Source organism: Petaurus breviceps, unplaced genomic scaffold, assembly GCF_028583685.1.
Source record: "Petaurus breviceps papuanus isolate PSGF00001 unplaced genomic scaffold, PetGlider_PUasm1.0 90895, whole genome shotgun sequence".
Lineage (NCBI taxonomy): Eukaryota > Metazoa > Chordata > Mammalia > Diprotodontia > Petauridae > Petaurus > Petaurus breviceps.
The window spans coordinates 31000846-31015349 of NW_027187372.1; the positions used below are offsets into that span (position 1 = coordinate 31000846).

Below are 14504 nucleotides of genomic sequence, written 5' to 3' on the forward strand. Positions count from 1 at the left end.
CTGCCCTCCAAAAAGCAAAAACAAAACAAAATAAAAAGAAAGTTGTTAGCATAGTACTTGATACACAGTTGGTACCACATTAATGCTTATTCCCTTCCCTTTATATTTTGCTCTGTGAGTTCAGGAAGGTCACCTAACCTCTATGACCCTATTTCCTCATCCAGAAAGTAAGAGGGGTGGCCTGGATGATGACAAAAGTCCATTCCTTGGGGGCATGCTCCCCCATAGTGTCCTCATCTAACCTCTGCTGCCATTTTGGGAGTTCATTATTTACCTCCAGGTATATTTGCTTCTCCTCTTAGGTAGCAGGGCTGCCCATGTGGAGATACCCTGGGCCCTTTTGAGTGCCATGGCCATTCCCAAACTGTCATTCTCATGAACTTGGTACTTGCTGCATCCTGGTTGCTCCTTAAACCTTCCAACCCTGTAGGAGAGCACGAAGCATAACAGGGTTCCAGGAGGGCCAGGCAGAGGCCTGGAATCCATCAATCAGTAAGTAGGCAGGTGGACATCATAGGCCTGTGTTATAGCCTCAGCTCCGCCAAAGACATCAGTCCCTTTGCATCTCCAGGACTCAGTTTCCTCGTCTACAAAAAAAAAAATTGGACTAAATGACTTTTAAGGTCTTATCCAGCTCTAGGGTCGAGTGAAAGAGAGAAGATTCTTGAGAGATCTGAATAGCTAGAGATCACCTCAGTGTCAGGAAAGTTAATGGGAAGCTTCCCTGCTTGCCCTCTCCAGGCTCCCACGAGTGTTTTTTCAATGACCTAAGACCAAAAAGATCAGAAACAATTGGGCTTCACTCTGGCTCTTGCTCACATATTTCTTCTTTGTAAACCGTTCCAGGATTCTGGTTTCTGCCAAGGGCCCCCCAAATAAGACACACCTCCCCTCTCTGTAGCACCATGGCAGTGCCTTCACATAATGACAAAGCCAAGATCTAGACTTTGGTTTTCTTCCCCCCTCCCCAAAGTTCAAACTTGAGATGCATCTTCCTCCCCACTTTCTTCCCTTACTTAGGAATGCTCCCTCTAAGACTTTTACAAAGGCTCTTCTCCATCTAACCTGGAACACAGGATACAGCTGTATAGGTAGGTCCAGAAGGATGTTAATACAGAATACAGACAAATGTTAACTTTTCTTCTGGAGAAGTGTATTATTAGAGGACCACTTTTTCTGAGGTAGCCTGAGGATCACCCCAGCCTGACAGTCAGGAGGACTGGACAAATGACCTTCAGACCAAAATTTCCTGATTTGGTGATTTGTCACTCACATTTCCCAACTAGCTGCCTGGTGAACACCACCTGTATGACCTTGAATACGTCTCTCATTTGTAAAATGGTGGACCCAGACTAGGTCAGTCAGTGAATAAACATTTATTGAGGGCCTACTGTGTGCCAAGCACTGTCTTGGGGATGCAAAGAAAGGGGGGAAGGAGGTACCTGGGGGAAGGGAATGATGGAGTCCTGAGGAGTGCAGCTCTTGGAAAATGAAGAGTTGATTGGCCTGGGTGCTTGTCATAAATGAAGGGTCTAGGAAAAGCTCTCTGCCTGCCACCCTCCAATCAGAGGTGACCTCTAAGGCTCCTACCAGCCTGTGACTCAAAATTTGGCACCTTCTCCTCACCTTCGGGGAACCATCTGGATTGAGTTGGCCAGGCTGATGACTCCTAAATTCCTGTGCTCCCTAGTGGTCATCCAGAGTAGTACAGAGTTTTTTTTTAAAGTTCTATACAAGGGTCATCCCTGGGGTGCTTGAGTTGCTGTTTGCCATATTTACAACAACAATAGACATTTATATAAAACTTGGGAAGGAGAAGTGAGTACCAGTCTACCAGGTCCAAATCTGAATAAGTAAGCTCTCCTGATCTCCTGTAGCAGGAGGTCAGTGTGTAGGAAGCTGGACCTGTAGCCAGGAAAACCCAAGTTCAAATGGGACCTCGAACACTTATTAACTTTGGAAAAGTCACTTAACCACTGTTTGCCTCAGTTTCCTCAGGTGTAAAATGAGGATAATAATGGCACCTGCCTCTCAGGGTCATTGTGAGCATCAAATAAGATAATATTTGTAAAAAAAAATGCTTAGTACAGTGCTTGGAACATAGTAGGTGGTGTATAAATGCTCCTTCCTTCCCCTTCTGTCTTGCTGTCTCTGTAAGAGCAGATCACAGTAAGCTCCCAGGCCTAAGTTCTCACCTGTAAAGTGAGAGGTGTTCACTGGATGATGACAGAGATGATGACGTTTTGTGATCCCATTATACTAACCATCAACCTCTTTGGAAGGAAGCAGCTTGACACTGTCAAAAGTGCGCTGACTCTTAAGGGAGAGGACTTGGGTTCAAATCCCACTTCTGACTAGCTGTTTGACCTCAGGTGCTTCCCTGGGTCTCACTTGCCACATCTAAAAAATAAGGAGCGTTAGAGTAGATGACATCTGAAATTCTTCTCCCCTCTATCCATCCTAATCCAGAAGATCAGTATCTAGATTTCCTACAAGGGATTTTTCAGGGGGAGGCAGGGAGACCACACCTATGATTCTTGGGTGTCGCCCTCTAACATGAAGATCAGCATCTGTTCTGCAGCTCGAGGGGGTCTGGAGCTGTCTGGAGGCACTGAGGGTCATTTGGCCAGATTGAATCAGAAGTAGGACTTCTCTTCCTCCCACATAGGCAGTCTGTGGACATGGAATCACAGATTTAGAGCTAGAAGAGACCTTACTGGCCCCCTCCTCATCTTACAGAGGAGAAAACTCATGCCCAAAGAGTCTGAGCTGTCCAAAGGCACATGTGTAGTGTGAATTGGCAGAACCATGATTCTAACTCGGGCTCTGATTCCAAGTCTAGGGTTTCCTTCCTACCTCCCTGTCACCAGGTGAGGCCCAGAAACCACGCCGGGCCTTGGATGCCCTCCTTCCCTCTCTTTTGCCTTTCCTGTACCATTAACTCCTTGGGGGAGGTCAGGGGGGAAGTGGTGGGTATAAAGGTAAGGGCAATCTGGGTTTCAGCACTGGATAGCTGCCAAGTGGAGTGGGAGTAGGAGAAAGGTTTCCATTTTCGAAATGGCTGCCTGGGGAGTTGCCCCTTCTTGTCCCACCATAGTGGAGCAGCAAGTTAGATGGGTTCAGAGAGGCAAGGGGCAAGGGATTGTGCCCCAGACCCAGCTGCACCTAGCCCGAGGATGGCCTCTAGGGTCTAGGAACTGAAATGTTGAACTGTTTGGGAGGCTTGCCTATATACAGCCACCTAGGCAAATTGCTTCACTCATGCTAGCTCCCTGAGTCAGCACAGAGCTACCAAACTTCTCAAAGGGAGCTGCAAGGAATATCTACCACAGCTGGTCAAAGTATTTGCAAAAACTTCTGCTCATTGGGAAAAAAAAAACAACACTTCATTTCATATTCAAGTTTGCCTGAGCCAGCTGACATTTTGAGTTCCTTTTCCTTATTCTGCTTACTCATCTCTTCTCCCTTTCACCTCTTAGCTTAAACACCCTTAAGGGCCCCTGTTATCCTTCCTAGGGCACAGAGTTCCAAGTAAACCAACAGTAAGAGAAGGAGAAGCAACAGATAGTGCTGTCTCAGCAGGCTGGATGCCTGATGTCTTCTCTGGGCCAGTTCTTGTTTTCATGGCCATTCAGCATGAGGATACTCTGCTTCCTGGTATCAGCCCAAGAAGATGGGGGGTTCTTGGTGCCCCTCCCCGCTCTGGTGGGAGGGGTGAGGGAGAGGTGGAGGAATGACACATGGTCACTTATGGCTGTTTCCTTCTACAGCTGAGCGTCCTCCAGGCAGTCCAGCTCAAGCAGCAACAGGAGACGGCAAGACCCGGAGGAAAGGGGAGCTGGGATCGGGGCCCAGCACCCAGGATGGCTCTGTGGCCACTTCTCTGGATCCATGCAACCTTCATCCTCTGGCTCTTCAGCCTCGTTGGGGCCATTGAGGTGCCTCTGGATCGTGAGTCCCAATCTTTCCTATTCTTTTCTCCAGATGCTTTTGGAGGAAAGGGGAACATGGAGGACTTGAAATAAAGGAGAAGGAGGGAGGATTTGGAAAGGAAATGAACTGGACTGGGGCGTAGTAGTTACAGGGATAGTCAGGATGTGGGCTTGGTCCTCCCTTAGACCGATTATGAGTTAGCTTGTCAGAAAAATTATAACTTAATAGAAGTTACTAAAACATGGCATGCCATGGATGAGCACATTGATCATTGGCCCTAAAGGAAGGCAGTGGGTTGGACAAGCCCAGGAGAAAGTGCCTGAAGTCTTGAGACAGGTCTTCATTTATGCCCCCCCGCCCAATCCTACAAGTATTCTTGGCTAACCTATAAAAGCAGAATTTTCAGTTGGCACAGTCCATTCAGCTCTCTCCCACACATCATATCACTGGGGCTCTGGGGACAGAGGGTGCCTCCCCTGTTACTGAGACCAGTCAACCCCAAACTGAAGGATCTGGGCGGCCTCTGGACCAGGCATCTGTAGGGAGCTAGAGGAGGAGGGCAGAGAGGACTGGGAAGGGGTTTGTCTTGGCAAACACCTGCCACCAGATGGGGCATTAGAATGGAGCCAAGTTATAATGCTGATACTGGGGGCACAAGAATGAGCTTCTTTTTGATCAGCTCTGTGATAACACACTTTACTGTGTCCTCAGAGGACGGCAGCATTTCTCCCTCAGTGTAACCAAACCAGTGTTTATAGTATCCTTCTCTTCTTTTTTTTTATTTTATTTTTTATTTTTTTTAATGCTTTATTAACTTCTGATTTACATCATTCGTTTCCGCCAGATTTTGAGTTACAAATTTTCTCCCCATTTTTCCCCCACCCATCCCCCCAAAACAGCAGTCCCACAGGATATCCCCACCTCCAATCTGCTCTCTCCCATATTTTCTCCCATATCCATTTCGACTTTTCCAGTGGATCTCTATGCCTCAGTGCCTGTACATCCCATTCCTTGTAAGATGGTATTAATAATAGTATGTATATATATATATATATATTTGAATATTTGATTTTAAAACTTTCAATCCCAGATTCAATCCCTTCCCCCTCTGCCACCCACCCCCACTGGGGAGACAAGCAGTTCAGTATAGGTTGTACATGTGTGGCTAATGCAAAACAATAACATAGTAGATATATTGTAAAAGACTGACTACATTTCCCTCCCACCCATTCTATTCTCTACTTTGATCCTGTCCCTTTTCAAAAGTGGGTGCTTCCAACTTCCCTCCCCCCCAGCCTGCTCTCCCTTCCATCATCCCCCCTCTCATCACCTCCCCCCCCATTCTCCTGGAGGGTGAGATCCCCTATTTAGTGTGTATTTCCCTCCCTCCTCAAGCCAGATTCAATAGGAATAAGGTTGACCCATTCCCTTCTGCCCTCCTATTCTTCCCCTCCATTGCAACCATTTTCCCCTGCCTCTTCTGTATGAGATAGTTTGCCCCAATCTGTCTCTCCCCATCTCCTCTCATTATACTCCTCTCACCTCTCAATTTCACCTTTTAAGTATCATCCCTTCCTGTTAAATTGGTCCCGTGCCCTCTATTTATGTACACCTGTAAACGTATATACACACATTCACATATGTATTCATATGCCCACATACCCTCATATAAAGACATATATATATATATATTTCTAATCCCTTCAACTACTGAGAAAAGTTTCATAAGTTACAATTATTGTTTTTCCATGTAGGAATGTTAATAGTTCAACTTTGATAAGTTCCTTATGATTTCTTTTCCCTGTTTACCTTCTCATGCTTCTCTTGCTTCTTGTATCTGAATGTCAAATTTTCTATTCAACTCTGGTTTTTTCAGCAAGAATGCCTGAAAGTCCTGTATTCCACTGAATGACCATATTTTCCCCTGAAACATGATACTCAGTTTTGCTGGGTAGGTGACTCTTGGTCTTAATCCCAGCTCCCTTGACCTCCGGAATATCACATTCCAAGCCCTTCGATCTGATCCCTCAGTGTAGAAGCTGCCAGATCCTGGGTTATCCTGATTGTGTTTCCACAATATTCAAATTGTTTCTTCCTGGCTGCTTGTAATATTTTCTCCTTAATCTGGGAATTCTGGAACCTGGCTATAATATTCCTAGGAGTTTTCTTTTTGGGATCTTTTTCAGGAGGTGATCGGTGGATTCTTTCAACCTCTATTTTGCCCTCTCATTCTAAAATATCAGGGCAGTTTTCTTTGAGAACTTCCTGGAGGATGCTTTCTAGGTTCTTACTTTGGTCATGGCTTTCAGGTAGTCCAATAATTTTTAAATTATCTCTCCTGGATCTATTTTCCAGGTCAGTGGTTTTTCCCATGAGATATTTCACATTGCCTTCTATTCTTTCATTTGTTTGGATCTGTTTGACAGCATCTTGATTTCTCATAAAGTCATTAGCTTCCATTTGCTCCAATCTAATTCTGAAGCAATGATTCTCCTCAGTGAGCTTTTGAGATTCTTTTTCCATCTGGCAAATTCGACTTTTTAAGGCATTCTTCTCCTCATTGCCTTTTTGAGCCTCCTTTGCCATTTGAGTCAGTCTGTTTTTTAAGGTATTATTTTCTTCAGTCAGGCTGTTGACTCTCATTTCATAATTTTCTTGCATTGTTCTCATTTCTCTTCCCAATTTTTCCTCCACTTCTCTTATCTGCTTCTTAAGGTCCTCTATGGCCTGTAACCAGCTTGTATTTTCCTTTGAAGCTTTTGGTGCAGGAGTACTGACTTCACTCTTTTCCTCCTGTTCCAATGCCTTGCTCCTTCTTATCCCCAAAATAGGAGTGTAATGTTAGAATCTTCTGTCTGCTTTGTTTCCTCTGCCTGCTCATTTTGCCACTCAATTATTTGACTTTTGGGCTTTTTGCCACAGTAGGACTCTGCCACCAGACAGGGGAGTTTTTGTCCCAAACGCTGGGGTTTTCTCAGCTGCCAGAGGTATTAGATGGGTGCCCTCTCTGAGGTCTCCACACGCTCTGGCAAGCTGGACACACACCCCAGGACCTCCACCCTAGACTGCAATCCAGATCCAAGCAGGTTAAAGCAAGAGCGATTACCCCTCAGACTGGTGCTTGGTCCCCCTACACTCTGCAGGCCAGGAGCTGAAGCCACCACGTGGTGCTGGCTGGCTGTGTCGGAATCTCAGCGGCTTCTTGCCCCAGGGGTAAAAGCCACGCACTCCCACTTGCTGGTCCCAAAGTCCAGACTGCACTAGCCTCTCACCTTGTCCTTTGCATCTTTGTATTGATAAATCTGGAAATGACCACAGCTGCTGCTGATCTGGAGTCCCTCTGGCTGGCGGCTGGTCAGGCCCGCCCTGGGGCTAAAGCCTCCACGTGGTGCTGGGCTGGGCTCCCAGAGTGCTGTGCTGGCTGATTCCTGCCGGCCTGCCCGGCTGTCCTCAGCGGGAGGTTAGCTTCTCTGTGTCATTATGTGGGTTCTGCAGCTCCAAAGTTTGTTTAGAGTCCCCTTTTTACATGGATTGGGGAGGGTGGAAGCTGGAGCCGCAGGAAGGTCTTGCTTCTACTCCACCATCTTGGCTCCCCAGTGTTTATAGTATCAATGGGTTTATTTGGCAGTTACTCATCCTCTTCCCAACAGTTGCTTAAGGTTGGTAGTTCAGACTGTAGCACAATAGAAATACTATCCATATTAGAACCTGGTGGCTAGTGTGGGAAGTCTAGCCCCTAGCCCAGCAATAAGTAGGACTAAGTATTTTGTACCATATACCCAGACTGACCTTGGCTGTTGAACGTCTTCCATTGTCAGATACCAGATATTAATTATTGGGGGGGGGGAGAGAGAGTTTGGGTTTTTTCGTGGGGCGGGGGGGTGCATGCCAGAGGTGGGGGAAGAGGATCAGGTCGTGATGAAACCTCCATCAAGGTCCATTGTAGCTGTTCAATGACAGGATTCTTGGCCCCTTTACCCAAAGGTCTGCACTCATCAGAAGATGATAAGACAATGACTAAAATGACAATCTTTCCCTGTAGCTTCCTGTATAGAAAAGACATCAGGCAGAGAAAAGACTTACTCCTAGGTCAGGATGTAAACCAGATGTCAAAGCTCTTCCTTGGTCCTGGCTCTCCTAACAGTTTCTTCCTTTTATGCTATTTATTAGATGATTACTCTGTGTTACCCAAGAGTTGAAGTGGGGGTGGGAGGAGGGGGAAGGTGTGCCCCCTTTGGGATTTGCTGCTGCCTGGCCTTGGGATAGATGCCCCTTCTCTTTCCCCTAAGTACACTAGAATCAGAGTTTGAACTTTTCAAAAGGAATACCAACATTGAAGGGAAAGAAATAAAATGTTATGTGCTCTAAATGGATTCTGTTTTGTTCATTAGTCAATCAACAAGCATTTATTGGGCACCTACTATGTGAACCAGGCACTGATGATGCAAAGACAAAAATGAAATTAATTGAAGAGTCTGAGCAGCACATTTCTAAGAAATCTTTAATCTAGGCATAAATGGTCCGTGCAATTTCCTGGGCTGTCTGGCCATCTAGCTTTCCCTCTGGACCTTTCTTCTCTGCATGATTAGCTACCATGATGTCTCAGCAGAAACCCTTATTCTTGGCCCCTCCCTGACTTTTCCTTAACTCAGTTGAAGCTATCATCATCATCATCATCATTTCCCTCCCCCATTCTAACCCTGCCCACCAATTTCCAGAATCAACATCCTCATGTACCAGTGGTCAGTCATATTAGTAACTCATTAGCCATTAATAGGATAAGAATCATTTCTTCAAATTCCCAGCCTCAGAGACCCCACTCAAAGAGTGGGCTCTGCTTGGTGAAAGACTGTCTGTGGTTCTAGGGCAGACCCAGAGTTTGGAATTGTTTTTCTTGTCCAGACTAATGACTTTACTGGTTTAAGGTTAGGCAGCTAGGTGGTACAATAGGTAGAGTCAGGACTTGGAAGTATTTCAAGTCCTGCCTCAGACACTTATAAACAGTGTGTCCTTGGGTAAGTCAGTTAACCTATTTCAGCTTCAGTTTCCTCAACTGTAAAAATAGGGATAATAATTTTCTCTACCTCACAGAGTTGTGTTGAGATCAAAGGAGATTATATATAAATCCTTAAAGTGCTATACAAATAAATGTTAACTATTAAAATTATCATTATTAGGGAATCTCTAGTGGAAAACTTCATAAACAGCTATATTGCAACTTACCTCTGAGAGTTGGATGTAAGTTGATTGACTTAATAAGGGTCACATAACCAGTATATTTCAAGGGCAGGACTTGAACTCAGGTCTTCTTGATTCTGAGGCTGACTCTTTCTGCCACTACTCTTAAAATAATAATAGCTGCCATTTATACAATGCTTTACATAGTCCATTAATCAATCCTGAAATATAAGTACTACAAATTAGATACCTATTTTATAGAGTGGGAAACTGAGACTCAGAAAGATTAAGTGAGGTTAAGTGATTTGCCTGTGATCGCACAACTAATAAGTGTCAGTGACTGGATTTGAACCCAGGATTCTGCTGTCAGCTCTCTATCCACTAAACCCCAGTGCTGCTTTCTGGGTGGACGAGGTCCTTGCTTCCCCAGCCTGGCAGCTTTAATGAGGGGCTCTTCCCATAAAGTGTGAATGCTACTGTCTCAAGGAGAGTTTCTCATTAACAGACCTAGGCAGACAGTCTAATAAGGCACTCGATGAGGCCACATCCCTGAGGGGCAAAGGAAATTAGGTTACCAAGAAAGTAGTGAAGGCTCATTTCTCTTCTGCATGTTACCCTCCCCCTCCTCCACTCCCACCCTCACCTGCCACTTTCTTCCCAAGGGCCTGTGGGCACAGAACTTCCCATAATGTAGAAACTATAAATAAATTGCTCCAGAATCTGCTAAAACAGCTGGATCTCTGAAAAGGCACAGAGCCATGTGGGCAACCAGTGCAACCACGGGCAATCTCTATAGTAGCACCTTCATGACAAAGAACTCCAAACTCCTCCTTGGGGATCTCCATTAGACCAGAATCATAAGGCTGAAGGCACTTTCAAGGTCATTTAGGTATGGCATTCTTGATGTAAGAGGTGAAGATTGCAGATGCTCCAAGAATTTGGATGGAGAAAAAAAGGACATCTTGATTTTTTACTAAATTTGATTTCCTTTGTAATCCTATGTATTTTATTTTATGTGTTTAAAAACATTATTCTGACAAGGCATCCATGCCATAAACTGAGGCCCCGAAAGGTTTTAAATGACTTGTCCAAGGTCAAATAAATTAATGGCAGGGTCATGGCTAGAACTAGGATTTCCTTACATCTGGTACAATCTCATTCTATTTTATTTCACTTTGTCGAAAATATAATAAGAAGGCTTGGGTAAGGAGGCAGGGATGATAGATTCCCCTCTCTACCCCACCTCTCACCATTTTACATAAAGAAAACTAAGGCCCAGAGAAAATAAATGGGCCATATAACAAATGAGTGAAAGGTCAGGATGGGCAGCATGGTTTCATGGCTCTCTGTCCAGTGTTGTCCCTCTCCTTAGACTGTCCTGCCTCCTACTGGTTTTACTTCATTTTTCTTGGTTTCTGGTGGTGAGGCCTTGGAAAAGTGAGGCCTCTTACTGTCTGCTCTGGAAACCGACCTGGCTGAGTCTGTGCCCCACTGTACAAACCCCAAGGCAAACCACAGGAAATAAATATGGGTAGTCTCAAATGCTGAGTGTACATCACTAGCAGTCCTACAGAAAGACCCCGGCCCATCAGTCATACAGATACCTCCACACAAAGAAAATTGGCAGCTGCAAAACCTCCACGCAAGGCAACAGAAACATGATCCCCTTAGATAAGACCCAAAGTCATTCTGGGAAGGGCCCCCCTTCCTTCTTCCCATCCTCCTGGACTTGGCACAACAGATGTCATCCCATGGTTAGCTGAGTCCATCCATCAATCCCCATGTGCCTGAGACACAAGAGAATGTGCTTGGGATCCAGTATCAATCTTAACTTTTGATCTCTGCTGGCCTGCAGAAGCCCTGGAGTGACTCGGCTGCCCATAGCAGTTCCACTTACTTGATCGACAGGGAGTATTTTTCCTGTGCATTGATGGTGGAATTGCTTTTGCCCTTTGTCTGGCCCAAGAACCCAGAGTTTTCCACAAGACCAGCCTGCTGTCACGGAGCCCAGGTGCACCACACAAATCCCCCATTGACATGTGCAGTCTCCTGCTACTGCTGTGGCATTGGCCCACTGAGTCAGCCCCACAGCCCCTACTCTCTTTACTCCCTCACCAACTCAAGCAGAACAGTGTGACCTTTGCAGAAAGCAGAGAATGGCCTCGCCAGCCAGTATGGGTTTGCCAAGAAGCGAGTCCACTGGCATCTTTCCCCGTTTCCTCCCCCTACTCCCTCCAGAGACTCAGCATTCTTCTCCTAGGTACCCACAGAGAAGGAGTTCCAGGCAGGAGACTCACTCTGTGCCCTAACCCCCAGCCTGATCTTTGGAAGGAGGCTCCCATCGGGCAGCAGTCGGAGACGCTATCAACATCAGAGCTGACTCCTAACTCGGGAAAAGAAAGGGGGCACTTGAATAAAAGAAATCAGACACAGGCGTCCCTTCCATCTGCCCCCCCCCCCCACAGCACCCAGTTGGAGGACTGTTCCTCCCCTTTGGGAACTCCAAGGGCAAATGCATTCTCCTCTTGACATGGCCATATGGAACTCCATGGCAGGAGAGCAGGGCAGGTGGTATGGTCCTAGCGTCTCCAAGTGACACATAGGAAGGAGCTTGGCTGTCCGGGAAAGTGTGAATTTATTTACAATCCTCATCCTCTGGTCCCGAAGACCTTTTCCATAGTAGATTAAGTGCAGGCTTTTCTTTTCCTTTCATTCAGCCCTACTAATAAATTCCTTGATTACACTTCAGTGAGTCCAGATGTCATTCCCCTCTAGAGCAAGGAGTTTCTTAATAAGCCCCCAGCCAGCTGTTCATACTCCTAGCCCTGGAGGTCTTGGTATTCTCTGCTTCCCCATGGATGATTTTGTAGTTACTATAACCAGAATAGTAATAATAGTGCTTCCAGTCCTCCCATCCACCCCCCTTCCTCAGGTCCCCTGCATATCACAGGGGAAGAGAAAGACTTGATTGGCCTCAGAAGAGGCAGCAGGATGGAATGAAAAGATCACTGGCCAATTGCGCTTTAATTAGCTCTGTGACCTTGGAGAAGCCCATTTTAGTCTCCAGGCCTTGGCTTCTTCAGTTATAAGAAAACTAGGTTGAATTAAACGATTTCTAAGGCCCCTTCCAACTCTGGCCTCTTATGAATATATAAAATAAAAGCTTGGCACTTAGTAGCTCCTTCTTTTTTTGTTTTTTTTTTTTTTTTTTTTTTTTGCAGGGGGAGAGGCAAGGCAATTAGCATTAAGTGACTTGCCCAAGGTCACATGGCAGTTTTGTGTTAAGTATCATAGGTCGGACCTGAACTGCAGTCCTCCTGACTCCAAGGCTGGTGCTCTATTCACTGCCCCACCTAGCGGCCCCTAGTAGCTCCTTCATAAAGAAATTGTAGAAGAAAGGAGGCAACACAGGGATCCCAGACCTTGTGATGCCCTTAGCAAAGGAAGAGTTGTGCTGTCTAGAGGCCAGAATCCCTAGGCAGGGAGTAAGTACACAGGCTTACCAGCTGTGTGACCATAGGCAAGTAACGTAACCATTCCCAGCCTCATTTTCCCCATCTGTAAAATAGGAATAATCATAGCACTTACCTCACAGGGCTGTTATAATGTACCTGACCCCTCTTTCTTAGATTTCTGTCTGGAAGCTCAGCTATTTCCCACTCTGAAATAATCACAAAAATGTTAAGAGCCAGAAAGGATACTGTCCCTTTAAGAGTAAATCAGGTAGAGAAGGGGGAAGTTAGTAGCCTGGCTAATCAGCAGGAGGCCTGAGTTTCTATCTCAGCCCTTATTCTTTAGAAAATATTGACATTTTTCCCACCTTCCTCTCTCATACCTAGTTGTATTTGGCTTTTGACCTTTCCCATAATTCCTCTGGTTTTTACCCTAGCTTAAATTCCAAAGGCTTTGTGGATTGCCCCTGAAAGGGCCTCTTTGGACCATTCCTTCCATAATGGTGGAGTCTTGCTCTCTCCCAGGAATCTTTATTTTAGCTCTGCCTCTCTCCCTCCAGGACCAGCCATAGGCAAAACGGAAACATCAGCAAAGTCTCTCTTCTGTAACCCTTCAAGTTCACCCTCTCTGGCCTATTTTATGGGAAAATTCATGTTTTAAAAAATCTTCTAATGTGGCCATATTCTTACCTTTAAATTTTCTAGCAGTATATGATATAACAAACCCTCCACCATCTCTCACTGCCCTCCCCTTCTGTCTTCTCTCTCCTTACAAGCTCATAAAATCTTAGAGTAAATTTAGAGGTCATTTGGCTGTTCCTCCCACCCCATTCGGGGACCTCCTGAACCACCTGGGGGGAAGAACTATGATGGAGTCCAAGGAGTGATGGCCTGGGTTGAGGGGCATCTCTTCCTCGTGGGTGGTCCCTTCCATCTCTCACATTCTTTGATTCTACGAAAATCCTGCATAACTAGCTTGTAGCTAGTAGTGTGAATACTTCCAGAAGCCATTCCATTTTCAAATAATTCTCATTTTTAGAAAGTTCTTTCTTTTGTCACTTCCAGTTTGGCCTAATGTTAATTATCCTGGGTATCTCTTCTTTCTTCTCTGCTTCTCTTTCTGTCTTTTTTTTTTTTGTCCTGACTCCTCCATCCCACATTTTCTGAGTTCCGATGATTTTCCTTCAAATCAAGTCAGAACCCAGCCAGACAGCGGAAATATCATGACAGCTGTCCCATACACTCCAACAGCTTTCTAGCTCCCACCATAAGCCCTCTTAAAAAAATGAAAATCTTAGCATACTATCACAACTTTTAAAAATGTGTCAAAAATAAATAAGAATGTTATACTACATTCACCTGTAGGGAGAACAGAAGGGATAAATATAAATGTATCACTTACCCCCAGTTGCTGACTACTTCCAACATTCCAGACAATCAAGCAAAATGAAATTTCCACATCAGTGTGCTTACATAAAACTATACCCAAAAGGATTCAGGAACTGGGATCCCTCCCTTATTTCATGTAAGATCAGAGCCCTACAAAGAAGCTGGGGATTAATTTTGTTTCATTTTTTGGTCTTTCCAAACCGAAATAAAATATCTATAAATGTATATGTTATAACAGAATTCCATTACACTAACAAAGTTGGCGTGGTCTTTAGAGGTTGTTAGTGAAGGCTGGTGGGAGGAGGAAAGAGAGTTCTGGGTGTGGCTTAGAGGAAAGAGAAGATGTGGGAGAGCAGGTGGACCACTGAGATCACAGTCCTTGAGACCTCAGTCTTTTCATGGTGTCTCACCTTCAACCTGGTACCATCAACCTTCCTATGATGCTGCTTAGCTTCTGCCCTCTCTCATACCATGAGGTCATCCATTCTCTGGTCAACTAAGAAAATCTTTGGTGTTTAGATATCTATTTTAGGTCCCAGAAAATAAGGGATT

At 45.2% G+C, this 14504-nt stretch overlaps 1 protein-coding gene across 1 annotated transcript in view; it reads left to right on the top strand.

Annotated features, from left to right (window-relative positions):
- Positions 1–3770: 3770 nt before the first annotated feature.
- NFASC (neurofascin) overlaps positions 3771–14504 on the top strand; it is a 98739-nt gene continuing 88005 nt past the window's right edge. Inside the window, exon 1 of the mRNA XM_069074661.1 lies at positions 3771–3951. Coding sequence (XP_068930762.1) covers positions 3864–3951 — 88 coding nt within the window. The 5' untranslated portion in view covers positions 3771–3863. The remainder of the gene's footprint in view (positions 3952–14504) is intronic.